At 42.8% G+C, this 16,089-nt stretch overlaps 1 protein-coding gene across 2 annotated transcripts in view; it reads right to left on the bottom strand.

The window, feature by feature from the left end:
* CXADR (CXADR cell adhesion molecule) overlaps nucleotides 1-9,670 on the bottom strand; it is a 34,125-nt gene extending 24,455 nt beyond the window's left edge. Inside the window, exon 1 of one of the 2 annotated variants that reach the window (XM_081003944.1) lies at nucleotides 9,347-9,670. In XM_081003944.1, coding sequence (XP_080860070.1) covers nucleotides 9,347-9,401 — 55 coding nt within the window. In that variant the 5' untranslated portion in view covers nucleotides 9,402-9,670. The remainder of the gene's footprint in view (nucleotides 1-9,346) is intronic. The other variant, XM_081003945.1, reaches the window with a different exon arrangement.
* Nucleotides 9,671-16,089: the final 6,419 nt, after the last annotated feature.

Genomic DNA, 16,089 nt, shown 5'->3' with positions numbered 1-16,089 from the left:
ATTTGTTATCTCACCAGTTGCTGACATGTGCAGCAATGCATGTTTGCCAACTTGACTGTTTGATGCAACACTCTGGCCCCTGTGTACTGACTTCACATTCTCTTGTGGTTCTAAGATTTAGTTTGTGCTGCAGTGCATGAAATTCAACATCATATTTGTAACACAACATGTTGACTTGAGAACAGTGTGACTGGTGCTTTGCTGCCCCGGCCATTTTTTGTCCTGCCCCTAGAATGTCACGGCCTTTCCTGAGTTTTGGAGTGTAGGGCTCGGCAATATAGTAATATATCGTCCAAAACTGATTTGAAGTCCCTGTCTTGATGCTGACAAGTCTTGCATCAAGGTGGAGGAGTTCATTGCTTGAAATGGTACTTTGCTTGTACTCTTGAGATGCATTTGAAATAGTACATTGCTGTGCCTCTATTGGAAAGGAAAAGTCTGTCTTATCTCCCATTAGGACACTTACAAATTGGAGTAATTATGGGTTGTCCAGAAAGAATGGAGGACTCTGATATTCACAAGGTTTCTCTGGATTGTGGGAAAAGTAATGTCTTTCATGCACCCTACTGCAAGACATGCAGTTCGCAGCACAACCTAAGTCAAAGTTTTTAATAAAATTTCTCACCAAAGACTCTTGAATAACTAACAAAAAGAAGTGCTACTTTACACTGTGCACAGTACAACTATGGAATTCACTCCTACAAGATGAGGTGGTGGCCAGCAACTAAAAGAGAATTAGACATATTCATGGAGGTTTGGGTGATCTGTGGCTACTAATCATGACTTCAAGGACAAGCAGTTGCTAGGAATCATGAGTGCTATTGTGCTCATTTTCTGGCTTGTGAACAGACACAATGAGAACAGGCAGCTAGACTAGAAGGACCTTTGGTCTGATCTAGCAGGGCTTTTACCCATTTTCATTTGTTGTACTATGTGGAGCTGCCCTTGAAATGATTGCAGCTAGTGCATAAGGAAGGCAGCTGCTGGAGGTCTAATAGGCCTAACAACTTGGGACTGTGGAATGACAGTGCTGGGAGACCTGCACTGTCTGCCTTTTCATATGGAGCCCTATTAGAAGTGATGGTTTTGACATATAAAAAAGCCCTGAACAGCTTAGGACCAAATTACCTGAGTGAATGTGTTTCCCATACTGTACTGCTGGTGCTTTGAGAATCAATTGGAGGAACCCCCTTTTTCTGTAATCTGCAGGTCTAGTTGACAGGGGCTTTCTCAGAAACGACAACTTTATTACAGAACATCCTCCATCCTGGGGCTTTGACTGCCACTGATATCATCTGACTGTAGGCACCAGCTGAAAACCTCCTTTCACTAAGCTTTTAAAGGTATTTTTGAAGATACTGGCCAGCACTGTAGAATGGATAAATGGAGTGGGTTTCCCCCCAAAAAATGAAATTGATACTTTACATACATTATGAAGTAACCTGGGATGGATGATTAGATATAATATACTTCTGTGTGACCATGCTTTTATTTCCATCCCTTCTTGGCTGGAAAAGTAAATATAGTAGCCAAACAGAATCCAGGCAACTATTGTGCCACTTGGGAGAGACTGAAGATGTTTCTAAGGCAACTCTCTTAACAGCAGTTCCCAAGGACATATGACACCTCTATGAGGAGGAGGATTGTATTGCAGTTATGTTAAATATAGTTGCAGCTCCCAAAGAGAGTCTCTGTATTTGTTAAGCAACCTGACAGGTAAAGAGAAGATTTTTTTTTTAGTTTAGCTGCAAATGTAAACTTCTGCAGATTAGGAAAACTTGCCTTGACAGCGTAGTTCTTGAAATCCTAGGTACTCACACTTTTCAGCAGAATAATAAAAAACAAAGGCCCAATTGTGGAAGTACTTGGAATAGGATAATAATAATCATTATCGTCCTTATTATTAATGCTAAGAGATGGCTTTCCCAAGCAGCCCCTTTTTGTGGTTGCTGGTTTGAGGTTCTTTTGGTCTCGGATTGCGGTTTTGTTATTTTTACCTTTGTTTTTGGGCCAGCCAAGAGCAGCCAGGTGAGAGGGAAGGAGGAAGGGACTCAGAGAGATGGGAAGGAGTATACAGAGTGGCGTCCGCATGAAAGGGGGGCACCCCCACTCTAGAATTAAGTGGGCAAGACTGGGAGGGGACAGCCAAGCCAAACCTGCAGCAGAGGTTGGGAAGTTCTCCTCCTAGTATCCTTTCTGCAACGCACCAGGGAACAGTTCCAGACTGTGTGCTGCCATTGCCTCCTGTCCACACTCCCCTCCCTCATCAGCTGACCTGCCTTCTCCCCATTCTCTGACAGCTGTGGGGGGGGGGGGGCTTTGCTTCTGTGGTACTGCACGAACAAGCTGGCTCGCAGTAGCTGAAGACTCTGCATGTCGCTACCGTGCAAGCCAACTGCCCCATGTCGCAGTGCAAGCTGTAGCAGTTCCAATTGGGCAGTAACAGCCACTTTACTAGAGAGTCATGCAGGGCGACATTTCTCTCCTCCCACACCTTAAAAAAAATAGATACCTAACAATGCCCTATTACCATTAAGTAGAGAATGTTACACATGGAAAATTAGGACAAGGGATGATGATGATAACGACCTAAAAAAAGTATTTTAGCTGCATGACCCTGCCCTTAGGAAGTATGCATTTATTCATTTATGGAATTGGTGGAGGCAGTAAGTGTGGGCATTTGGAGATCAGTGGTGGCCAGCATAAGTCTTTGCTTCAATGTGAATTCTAACCATATGTGAAACTCTTTTGACGGCATCCACACTGTCAAGAGTTTTCTGGCACTGAGCATATCATTAGTGGAATCATGAGCATAGGACAAAATACTAGAGAAATGTTAGGCTGCCTCAATCAGATTTTATAGAAATCCATGCTACAATCCTTAAAACAATCCTACATAGGAAATGGTCTGCACTTAAGGGAGCTAACTGAGCAACACTTGATATTTGCTACCTTTCTGGAAGCAGAAAGGACATGGCAATGAGCCCAGCTTTGGCTGGGGAGGGCGGGATATAAATAAATTATTATTATTATTATTATTATTATTATTATCATCATCATTATCATCATCATCATCATCATCATCATTATAGGATTGGACAATAGGTGATAGTAGTAGTAGTAGTAGTAATTATTTATACCCCACCCTTCTGGCTGGGTTTCCCCAGCAGCTCTGGGCGGTTTCCAACAAAAGATTAAAAATATATTAAAACATCAATCATTAAAAACCTCCCTAAACAGAGCTGCTTTCAGATGTCTTCTAAACGTCAGATAGTTGTTTATTTCTTTGACTTCTGATGGGACGGCGTTCCACAGGGTGGGCACCACTACCGAGAAGGTGACTACTATACATACAAGCTTCTTGCACCCAGAAAAGAAGGGAGCTGCGGTATCAGTTAAATAAGGAGAAAATAGATCTACATCCGTGGATGTTTTAGTCAATTGTTGGCGAGACAGTGCTAACAAACTCCACTGCTGCTATTTCTGATCTAAAACTTCCAGTCAACTAAAGCTCCTAGTCTTCTTCCTGAGTAGTTTCTCCTCAGTAAATCTTCAATACCAGTAGTTCCCCAACTTTCGCCCCACCACCACCACTTGAAAATTGCTGAGGGTCTTTGGTGGACCACTTAATGATTTTTCTGGTTGTTGTAAACATTAATAATGTGCTGTGTTAGAAGCTGTTATGTACAGTGGAACCTTGGTTCTCGAACTTAATCCGTTCTATGAGTCCATTTGACTCCTGAAACCATTTGAAAACCAAGGTGCGGCTTCCGATTGGCTGCAGGAGCTTCTTGAACTCAAGTGGAAGCCGCGTCGGACACGCGGCTTCCAAAAATCATTAGAAAACCAGAACACTTACTTCCAGGTTTTTGGCGTTTGGGACCCAAAACGTACAAGTACAAAGGCGTTCGAGAACCAAGGTGCAACTGTATTATAATTCCTCCTTTTATTTTGTATATATTGTATTTTATTGTATTACAATTTGAACTCAGTGTGCGGCTCGCAGGTTCTGTGTCAAAGTACTCTTGCAGCCCAACCCACTTGGCCTGAGAGGCTGGACTGTCCTAGAGAAGACTATGTTGTAGTCACACCAGCCAGCTCCTATATAGGTGTTGCCACAAACCTTTGCCACTACAGATTGGCTGCCCAGTGCCTGCCTAGAAAACACTACCTAGAAAGTGGTTAACAATGAGAGAGCAGAACTACACGGTAGCTAGTTAACATCCTACCCACATCTTTGGAAAACCAGTAAACATTTGCTGGGCTGGGCATTTGCAGTGAGAATGGTAGGAAGCAGAAAGCTTATGCACCTCCTTCCATCTCCACACCACTGCAACTGCCAACCCTGTCACTGCTTTGATGTTACAAGAAAACACAGAATTAAGACCACCACATTTCCCTTTGTAATATATAATTACTTCCAGAGACCTCTAGAGACTATTACTGAGGGAAATGAAAGGAAGTTTCTAAAACATAGAACACTCAATTAAATTTTTGTTTTCTAATGCTAGAGAGAGAAGACAAACTCTAAAACAAAACCTTGCAGCGTCTTTTCGTTATTTTAGACACATAAGGCTAGAACAAAATTCAAAAACTAATAAAATATTTAGCTATCAGATACTTAAGAAATGCTATGCCTGCCAGACAAGAACTGCAAAAATGGGAATTTTAGCATTCTTCCTTAATTAACAAATAATGAAATTAAAAATTAAGACACAAAGACTGGTGAACAGTTTGTGTACATCTTAATTTTTTTAAAATTATTATTGCTGAGAAATGTGTTTTTTCCATCTGAAAACTGTGTGCACATTTTAGTTTGAATGTCTAGGATTAATCACATGGGATCAGATCTGATTTGCACTGCATTATCTGTACAGGCCCAAAGTTAAGACTGAAAGCCTGAGGACAGGGACTGTCTTGTTGGGTTTAACTAAATGATCTGTAAGCTGCTCGGGAAGTCTTAGCTTATGGGCAGGATAAAAATCCTTTAAATAATTAAAGTGAAGCCAACAATCATTCAATCCAGCAATTCACAACTTTTTAGTAGGCACAATCTGTCTTCACATATATCCTTCCTCCCACAAAAAGAAGGTTCCTTGCCAATCACAACCACCTGTAACTGACAGGTGCTTTGGCCACAAGTGAGCCGCATTGTAGTAGAAGTGGAATGCTTTGCACTTCCTGGGAGACACCCTTTCACCTCCAATGGACTATCCTGTTCATTTCCACGCATTGAAATGCTCCAGGGACTCGACTAGTAAGAAGGATGCAGAACAAGAATCTGTGCAACATGTGGTCGAGCCCTCAACTGTGGAAATCAGAAATCAAATGTGGTTAAGATACTGAGAGCCATTGCATTAAACAGATGTAACAAGGACAATTACAAAGCCTGCTCTGACTTACTTTAACTGTTTATTAGGTGTTCCCAATTTAATTTCTTTCTAATATATAAGGTTCCGCACATTAACTCACTTGCTTGCTACTAGCAACCACCCTCCCACATCTGAAGAGCATCTCTATAAATGTGAACTGTGTGAAAAAAAGCTTCATGCAAAGCCCTACTTTACACCAAGTAACCTACACTGTGGAGAGGCCGTACGTGTACCAAGTATGTGGGGAGAAAGGCTTGTTACAAGGAAAAGCTTGCTGAACATGGAAGAACCCATGTGAGGCCTTATAAATGCTCAGAACGAGGGCAGAACTTAAATTACAGCACCAGCCTTCAAGCACACTAGAGAACCCACATAGGGGAGAGGCCATACGAATGCTCGGACTGTGGCAAGAGGTATACTTTTCATTCCAACCTTACTGTGCATCAAAGAACCAACACTAAACAGAAGCCTTTTAAATGCTCAGAATGTGGACAGAGCTTCTATTGAAGAACATACTTAAAGTGTATTAGAGAAGACATACAAGGGAAAATCCACACAAGTGCTCAGAATGAGGTAGGGGGTATAGTTCTCAATCAAACCTTGTTAGACATCAACTCATCCACATCACGGAGAGGCCTTATAAATGCTTGGAATGTGAGCAGGGCTTCCAGAGCAGCACACAGCTTATCGCACACCACAGAACCCATGAAGTGGAGAGGACATAAGAACACTCAGACTGCGACAAGGGATTTACTTCTCCATTTGATCTTATTAAACATAAAAGAATGCACACTGAAGTAAGACCTTACAAATGCTCAGAATTTGGCCTTTTAAATGTGTTGCGTGAGGAGGGGTTATTGATTTGCTTTTGTTTTTATTATGTATTTTAATGTTGTGATCTGCCCTGTGATCTTCAGATGAAGGGCGGTATACAAATTTAATAAATATCAATCAATCAATCAATCAATCAATCAATCCCTGCTTTTCCATTCATGAGACATTAACTACCCTGCCCTTTTCTCCCCATAAAAGTTTAATGAGCAAAAGCTGTGAGTTCTGTCCCACCTCTGGGTTTTGTAGTAAGTAAAAAAACAGAAAACTACTCCTTTCCCCTCCCCTTATATCCCCAGCTTTAGTTACTATAGGATTTTGCAGCTTTTCTTACTATAGGATTACCAACATTTCCTGTTCCGCCACAGAGAATTGGGAGGAAGAAAAGGAGACATGGATTCCCTCCCTTTCCCCATTAGAAATTTGCAGAAGCTGGCAGTGCCAGAACCCATTTCTCCATTTGCAAAAGTCTAGCAGAAGAGAAAGCAAGCACTTGCTCTTCCTAAATGTATCTGCAAATTCCAAAGTTCTGTTACAGGGAGAGTTCTATGAAGATTACAAACAATAATTTAACTAGTAATCCAAGTCAAAATTTGCAAACCTTCAACTGTACAACCCTGTTTTCAATTCTGAAAATTCTTAATTACCAGCTAACAAACTATAAACTAGTGGTCAGTGTTATTATATGCCTTCATTGTTACATGAGGAATTATGATGATTAAGTTTCAGTGCAGCACTTGATGAGCAACCTAAGTTATCTGTGTATGGTATAATTCTGTGACAATTGGGAAAGAAATCCATTTCTTAACCATCTATTTTATAAGTACTGGTTTTCCGGATAAAATGAAAGCATTTTTTGACATCAGACCAAAGTTAAAATCTCTTATAAATGAGATTTAATCAATCGTCACTTTTATTACCACACAGTAAAAACAGGTGTCTGATTCTAGGCTGCTATTTAAAACTTGAATCAGTTTTTTACTTCTATGTACTTTGAACAAAGTATTATTTGATGACTGGACAGGATTTTTATCCCATGAGTAATGTTCCAAAGCATGTATGACATCAACAATAGCATAAAACATTTCAACAGGAAACAAAGGGCTGAAAAGTGTTGAAAAGCTTTTATTTTGCATAGCTTTTAACCCCACAGGTGTTGCATGCATTGAATTCTGATTGTTGCATGCAAATTAATAGCTAGGTTTTGAGAAGAGGATATAATTACAAGCAATTTCTCAAAATGAAGAGAATTGTCCACTATTACATTACTAGTTCTATGAAAACCTTCAAAAAGGCTTTTATATTTTCAAAGGTATCCAGATTGCAAACTTACATTTATAATTTAGTTTGTGGTTATTTAAAAGTTAGCATTCCAAATATATTTACAACTTGGAGAACACACACAACACTCCCACCATCCTATGCTCCAGCCCCTACTTGCTGGGCAAAGCATTTTTCATGGAGCAGAACATCTACATCAATTCATTTCCAAAGATGCTCCATCAGTATCTCAAGTTCAATACAAGACGACACACTGGAAGAAAGCCACTTCACTTTTCTTATGGATATGACTTCCATTTAAAAACAAACCAACCATATGTGCACTAATATCTGTGCATTGTGCAACTGCCTCAAGACTGCCAGACTTCTTCATAGACACTCCAGCCAGTCTTGTTCCTCCTGCAGATTTCAGAAACTAAATCTTCTACATACAACAGTCGTAGCAAACCACTAAGAAATAGTCCTGCCCGTTTTGTGAATTGTGCCAAAGTAAAAAGACATGCATTCGCCATGCATTATGGATTTATTTCAGTACAGCCGGTAATACAGGTTTTCTTTCCTAGAGATACCAAGGGGAAAAAAATCACTGTGGTGAAGGCAGCCTTTAAGTTCACATGTTCAAGCCGCAAAACAGCCTCAGCCTTTAAGGAAAAAAATAATAATAATGTACCTACTCTACATGCAGCTATTAATCCTATTTATTTCCAGTATTCAACTAGCTTCCCAATCTACAGTCACTGAGTCCAATTCTGAAGAGAGGCTAAAAATTAATCCTAAACTGAAGAGCACAATATTTTGCTTTTTTAAAAAGCTCTTCGGTGTCTTTTTCTTTTTTTCCCAGAAACACAGGGGAAGAGAGTAGAAGAAAGGACCACGCTGCTGCCCAGATCACAGAGATTGCAGGGAGAGCTTTGCCCCTCCTCCCTCTCTCCCTTGAGCCCTCCTGGCGCTGCCGGCTTGGCTGCTTGTCGAAGAGCCCACGTTTGGCAAAATCTTTTTTTCCCTTCCTTTTTTGCCTTGCACCTTCCAAGGCACAGCCAGTCTGCCGCGTTCGGATTTTGCGGATTGAGATGGCGGTGCTAGGATCTGGAAGAAGCCTTGCTTTTATTTGTTTTGTTAAGAGAAGAAGTCATCCCACGCAAAGAACACACACAAATTCCGGCTGGCAGCCGAGTCCAGAGGAGGGAGGGCTTCGCTATGGGGCGTGGGGAAGGGAAGGGCGGCGGAGGGACGTTCAGCACACACAACAAAGCCTTCGACCTCAGCCCGGGTGAATCACCAGAGACAGAGAGAGGAGCTCGGCCAGCCCAGGTTGAGACCAGTCCGGTTTGAGCGCGCCCTCGCCCCCCCCCCCAACCCCAACCAAGGAACAAAGCCCACAAAAAAGGTTTTAAAAGAGAGAGAAGTTGCACACATCACATTTTAAAACATTATAGCTACGTGGGAAGCCGCCAACAGGCGAAGTACTTCGCGCCAAGCTCAGACGCTCGTATCTCTCTTTTTTATCCATAGTTCCGAAAACATTTTTATTTCAGAAAGTGCGCGCGGGTATCTGTAGGCAATACTTTGGAGCAGCCCAAGCACTGAGTGACTGAGGACCTCCAGTCATATTTCGCGAAAATCAGCCCCCCCCCCGCGCGCGCGTGCTGCCCACCGCGACTCCGACTCTTTGTTCCCCCACCTCCTCCCGCGGAGACCGGCAGAAGAAGCGCCCGGGAAGCGCGCGCGGAAGGTGGGGCGGGGGCCGCCACGAAGCGGGGCGCAGGGAAAACAGTGCCGGGGAAGCGAAGCGAAGCGGGGGGGGGGAGGAAGCGGGGTCTCTTTCCCCTCAGGGCGCCGGCTCCGTCGCCTCCTTTCCTTACCTGCGCACAGAAACAGGAGACTCCACAGCAAGCGCGCCAGCAGCAGCGACTCCATGGCGGGGACAAGTCAGCCGGAGAAGCAGCAGCAGCAGCAGCGGCGACTCCCGAGTAAATTCCCGGCGGACACTCTGCGGCCCGACCCTCGCAAGCCCAGCAGGTGAAGCGGCCGTCACTTCCGCCTGACCACGGCTCCGCCGCCGCCCGCTCCGCTGCGCTGGCACAAATGGGAGGCTGAAGCAGGCGCTGGACTCGCCGCGGAGGACGGGCTTCCCCGCCTGCGCGTCTGACTGGGCTGAGCTCACACCCACCTACCTTGCAGCCTCCCACCGAGCAAGCAATGCCCGCCGGGCGAGGCAGCGCCGCGCACACCCCTGCGGGCACTTTCAGCGCGCGCCCTCTTCTCTCAACAATGGCTGCAAGAGCTGCGCGGCTGCTTCTTCACCTGGGAGTAAGCCCCGTTGAATTCAATGAGATCTACTTCTGAGTAGACATACCTAGGGTTGCTTGCTCCTTAGCACCTTAAAAAGAAAAGAAAACGGTGTGAGTTCCCCTGCCCCTTTTCGATATCTTGTTTATGAGTGAAGTGGGGCCATTCCAATTTCCATTACGGAGTGCGAGTTCGATTTATTTCCCGCAGAATCCCCATGTTTTGTTTTTTGCCCATGTGACACTCAGGTAGGTATGCTCTAACTAAGCTGCAGTTGCTACAGCAACACTCCCAACCAAACAGCACAAAGACCCACACTCAACACCATTTTAACTAAATTTACATAAGGCACTGTAGCCCTGGGAGGTGCATAGGGGTTTTCAGCACCCTTAACAAGCTATAGTTCCCATGATTTTTTGGGAGGAGCCATAATTATTGAAGTGTCATAATAGTACTTTAAACGTATGGTGTGGGTATGACCATAAATTAAGGAACAGGGTCTTCTGAGCACATGTTGGCGTTTGAATTCAGCCCCAGATATGACTGAAGATCTTGGGTTTTTTGCACATAATTCTGCTCCCAAGATACTTTGTACCCCTAGGCCAGGGGTCTGCAACCCGCGGCTCCGGAGCCGCATGTGGCTCTTTTACACCTTTGCCGCGGCTCCAGGGCGGATACTAGTGAGGGGAGGAGGCGCATTGTGCGCCCCGACACTCCCCACTGTGGCGGGCGCTGTACTGGCTGTGACGTCGCATGGTGGCGGTGCGTGCGTTAGTCACGCACCGTCCCGACGTCACCTTCCCGCCCATCCGCCCGCTACATTGTAAGAGGCATGTACGCTGGTCACTGCATTGAAAGGGGGCATGTATGCTGGTCACTGTTTTGAAGGGGAGTGAAGAACACACACACACAAAAAGGTAACTTGTTAATTTAACGTTTATTTCTATGAGGAGGAGTAATTCTGACTGGTCAAACAAAGAAATAATAAAAAAGTGACAAAAAAAGTTATTTATGACGAGTTTTGCGGCTCCCAGTTGTTTTTTCTTCGGAAACGGGTCCAAGTGGCTCTTTTTGTCTTAAAGGTTGCAGACTCCTGCCCTAGGCAAAGGGGGGGGGGGGAAAGATACTCCACATATGGAACCCTGATATACTGATAGTTGACTCTTACCCCAGCACTGGCTATGGACAACATCTCCACAGCACCTGAAGACAGCTGATTAGTTTAAAGAGACACAGGGCAGGGTATAGCTCTACCTTCCAACACTTTGCCCATGCTACCTGCCCCATTAAATCTCCTGCCTGAGGCAGTTGTCTCATTCTGCTTAATGGTAAGGCCAGCCTTGTTGGCTTTCTTCATTTCAGCAGCCTAGATGAAAAAAGTTGTATTGTTGCAACTGTAAAGCAATTGGGAGTCAGAAACCCTTCCCAATCTATAGCAGATTATCAGGGATCTACCAGCGGATGCCAAAATACCTTCTGCCCATCCCTGCCTTAAGGAACTGTTAGACATTTCCTCACTGAACCTGTTTAGTGAAAAAAGATTCCAGGTCTAAGGGAGCAATCCAGATCTTCTGCTCCTACTGCTGGGGCTTTAAGAGAGCCGCATGGCTACTGCTGCATCTACAGCTCTACCTCTCATAGTGGCCAGGAGGGAAAGAAGGGGCTGAATAATCAGTGCAGAGATGCTACTACTACAGCAAGTGGGCCCACAGAACCAGTGGATCCCAGGCCAGCTCAGCATCTCCTTCTTTGCTCCAGAACACCTCATTTGGGGGGGTTTCTGCTGCCTACCCTACCAACAGCACTCCTACCCACAGATAGGGTACCCACATTCTGCACTGGCAGAATGACACCTGCATTGCTCCACCAACAGGTCTGTTTAGTCAACAGAACTGGGCGGAGGGAAACGTCCACCCAATCCAACCCTCCTCCCCAGCCAGCATAAGAGGAGCTTTGATTGCTCTGTTAAACCCCAACACACTTGCACTTGTTAACCACTTCAGTGGATTTGCAGAGCCAACCAACACTCGTGTTAAACAGTTGCAGTAACAGTGCATTAGAAATGTTATCATACTCATTGTGAGAACTCAAACGTTTAAAAACTAGAGCTGCTGATTTGTCTGAACAGTTCTAAACTCTGATCAGGACTTCAGGATTTTATACAGCAGTGTGGTCTATTTACAAGCCTTTATTATTACTTACTTACATACTTACTTACTTAAAGTCTTGGCTCTCTCCATAGAGCTCAGGATGTCATTTTCACCTTAACAGCAGTGCTATGAGCTAGACAGATTGAGCTGCAATGACTTGTGTCAGGCTATGCTGTTATGGTTGTAACTTGTTTGTTTGTTTGTTTGTTTGTTTGTTTGTCTGTCTGTCTGTCTGTATAGTTCAGCATTATAACCTTCCCTGGGACCTGATAGTAAAGAGCAGGTAAGAAATCTAATAGGTAAAAGAATAAGGTTAAAGGCCAACATTAGCCACTACATTAACAAAAGAAGGATGATAATGTCCATTGGAAAGAAGGATTAGGACTGGAATGTGTTTGCATGTGCCCAGTTATCTCCATTCTCAGAATAGACACTGAGCTTGGCAAATATAATTTTGCTGACAAGTAGATAGAGATAGCTGATGGTACATTGTTAACTAAACCTTGAACATTTGAAGTGTATTTGTATTTTAAAATGTTATGAGAAACAGTTTAATAGGAGTTTGCTTGAGAAGGATAGTTTATTAGGAGGAAGGATTGCATAGCTGTCAATTTTTCCCTTTTTTAAAGGGAAATTCCCTTATTCCGAATAGGATTCCTCGCAAGAAAAGGGAAAAGTTGACAGCTATGGGATTGTGTATTAATTGAAGAGATTTCTTCATTCTGTCACAGGGGGTCAAACCCTATTCTAATTGTGATATGTTTTGAACAATTATAAAGCATTCAGCTGAAAAAGTCCCTCAGCTACAGCAACTCCTTAAATTCATGTTTGCGAACTCCCTAACTCTCCTATAACAATTTCATATTGTAGTTCAAGCGACTGATTATTTAACTATGCCAAAATCCACCCACAAAACTGAATACCTCAACCAGTAATAATTTATTATGAAACAGTGTGCTATGGTTAATTGGAAGTGCTTTGGCTTGCTGTCAAGAGTCACCTGCAACTACTCCTTTATAAACACCCTCACAGAATGCTCTTTGCTTGGGGTGGCCCACTGTCTACGTGGATTGATTTCTGGAGGCTGATTGGGTCTACTTTATGGCGAAATGTTGAACTACAGTGGTACCTCGGGTTACATACGCTTCAGGTTACATACGCTTCAGGTTACAGAGTCCGCTAACCCAGAAATAGTGCTTCAGGTTAAGATCTTTGCTTCAGGATGAGAACAGAAATCGTGCTCCGGCGGCGCAGCAGCAGCAGGAGGCCCCATTAGCTAAAGTGGTGCTTCAGGTTAAGAACAGTTTCAGGTTAAGTACAGACCTCCGAAACGAATTAAGTACTTAACCCGAGGTACCACTGTATATACAGTGTCTTTTTTTAAAAAAAATCCTCACAGAATTTAAAAAGAAAAGCTATTGTGAGGAAATGGGAGTAAGGGAATAGCTAGGTACTTAAGGGCCCAGGCATGACACAAATTGGTATAAAATACCCATATATTAATTTATATGGATAGATGTCTCTGAGCAAATGAAAAAGACAGGTAGCTGGAGTCTCACTAGTACAGTTGTATCTTGGTTTTCAAACAACTTAGTTCCTGAAGGTTTTGGCTCCCAAACGTCGCAAACCCAGAAGTGACTGTTCCTGTTTGCAAACTATTTTTGGAAGCTGAACATCCAACGGGGCTTTCACGGCTTCTGACTGGCTTCCTGCAGCCAATCAGAAGCCGTAATTTGGTTTTTGAACGTTTTGGAAGTCAAATGAACTTCCAGAACGGATTCCGTTCAGCTTCCAAGGTTCAACTGTACTGTGCTTCGCAGGATGCTCAACTGTTCTGCAAGTAAACTATTTTTAAAATATGTTTTTTTAAAAGGCAGAGAGCGGACCAGGAAATGTGGGCTATGGTGCAAAAGACCTTGTGGGGCCATCCCCAATAAGGTCCCTGCATGGAAGAAATCCTATGAAGAGGAAAGATCTGAATTAAATTACGCATACACTAAAGGAGGATTTACCCAATACACAGAGTTCATGAATTGTAAATTACAGACAGCATGGTGAAAAAAGAGACACAATTGTTCAGGGAAAGTAAATAAAATAATAATATATAGTCTGAAGCTGCAAAAAATCAATTGAACAGCATGGCACTTTGAAAAACTGAAGTGGTATCACAACTGATGAATTCCATATATTTGGATTGTCTTTCACAAGCATCATTTTGTATTTCTGCTGAAGGCATGGGACTTTGTCTAAAACATGCAAGTGTCTCAGGAATGGGGTTTTAGTTAAATTGCAGTGGGGAGAAACAGCATTGTACAGAGAACAATGTGACTGTGGTTACTAAAGTGAGTTTTAATGACTGGGCAGAGTCTGAGAGTATTCCTTCGTAGTATCAATCTAGCCCTATTAACCCAAGTTAATTTATGCGTTCTATGGACATTAATAGAGCCTATGGGCTGTTACCTAAGAGGGTGTATTTTCTTCTTGCTAACAAAAAGGTGGTTATTAGTCACTTGCTGTGGTAGATGGCTCCCACTGATGAGAATCATGATGCCTCCATTTCTGCTGAAATAATGAATATGTAAATGTGCCCTATATCTTTTGAAATCATTAGTTATATTACCATAGATAAAGCTACAGCTTTTACCTGCCAAATCTGAGTCTCTGTTTTCCTGGTAAAATTACAGGGGACGCAGTAGATGCATGTCATTTTTTCCTTGAGAGTACAATTGAAAGTACTGTTTACCCTTTACAAAGGCAATCACTGTGCTTAACAGCTTCTTCAGATTTTCCTCCAGATCAGGCAAAACAAATGTTTGTGTAAGGGGTTATTTATATATTTAGCATTGCTTTTTAAAAGGTATGTTTTTTCCCCAAAAGAAAAGTCTGGTAGATTACAATAAGCACTTGTGGCTTGCCAAATTAGACTGATCATGAGTCTTTGTTACTAAGCAAGCCCTAAAGCCAACGTCTTTTTAGCCATTTTAGAAACAACATGAATCTCTTTAACTTGGATAAACAACAGATATTATTGTGGCACCTTGAAGAGTAAAAGTTGTATCCACGACTAACATAGGTCCATTAGTTTCAGTGTCTACTCTGAGCAGAACTAATGCTGACTACAACCCTAACACATTTACTATAGCATAAATTTCAGTTGATTAGTGCCAACCATCAGATTAAATTTACAACAGTGTAGCCAACATGGTGTGGATGTTCCTGGTCTGCAACTCCCTTTGGCTTCAGCCAGAATGGCCAATGATCAGGGCTGATGGGAGCTGTGGTCCAGCAAAATCTGGGCAGCTATCCCTGGTTTGAGACATTTGCTAGTCTTTATCATAGAATCAAAAAATTTTATAGTTGTGTTGCAATAAAACTTGTTGCTGTTTTTGGCATTGCAGCCTAATATGGCTACCTTACCTTAATAATTGGTGTGCTCTGAGTTCAGATCAGTCCTTGGACAGTGGGAACACTAGGAGGCAAGACACATTGATTTCCCAGTACAAATGATTATATGCATACAGTCTAGGACCTTGAACACTATTTGTGTCAGCTGCTAAGGAGAAGAGAGATGCGGGTAGCCAGTAAAGCCATCTGCATGTTTCTTGTTGAGGTTCCTGAGCTTCCCCAGGACTGGGAAGGGGAGAGGAACACAATCTATGGCATACTGCCATTCTCTTTTCCTTTGTGTATGTATTGTGCTCCATTCTGAATGTGGATAGGAAATGAGAGTCATTTGCTATGGATGCTTGTGACACCACTCAGGGTGAGAGCCTGGGTGTTTAGAGAGTGGGGGCGAATTACGTTAGGCAGATTTGCAGTGGTATTTTTCTATTTAATATGAGTGATCATACATGATTGGAAATATACATTTGACTATACATCACTCTCCTTGATGTTCTGAAGACCAGTAGTAGTCTAAATTTGTTTTTATAGACTAGATGAGTGAAAAACCTGGTTGCGTGGCCTGTTGACATAAATTGTACATGATGGAATAGTTAATCAGGTAATTATACCCTGCACAGAAAAATAAAAAGCTATCTTTGTTAGATTGGTGGTCTTCATGTTTATGCAACATAACACCACCTAGTAATTTTATGTAATACTATACAGCATTTTGGAAACTGAAACTCTTGTGTTTAGACTTCACAGATCTGCTCCCAGGAGTG

Source organism: Podarcis pityusensis (genome assembly GCF_964106645.2).
Source record: "Podarcis pityusensis genome assembly, chromosome: 4".
Taxonomy (NCBI): domain Eukaryota; kingdom Metazoa; phylum Chordata; class Lepidosauria; order Squamata; family Lacertidae; genus Podarcis; species Podarcis pityusensis.
This window is presented reverse-complemented; position numbering and strand designations above follow the sequence as displayed.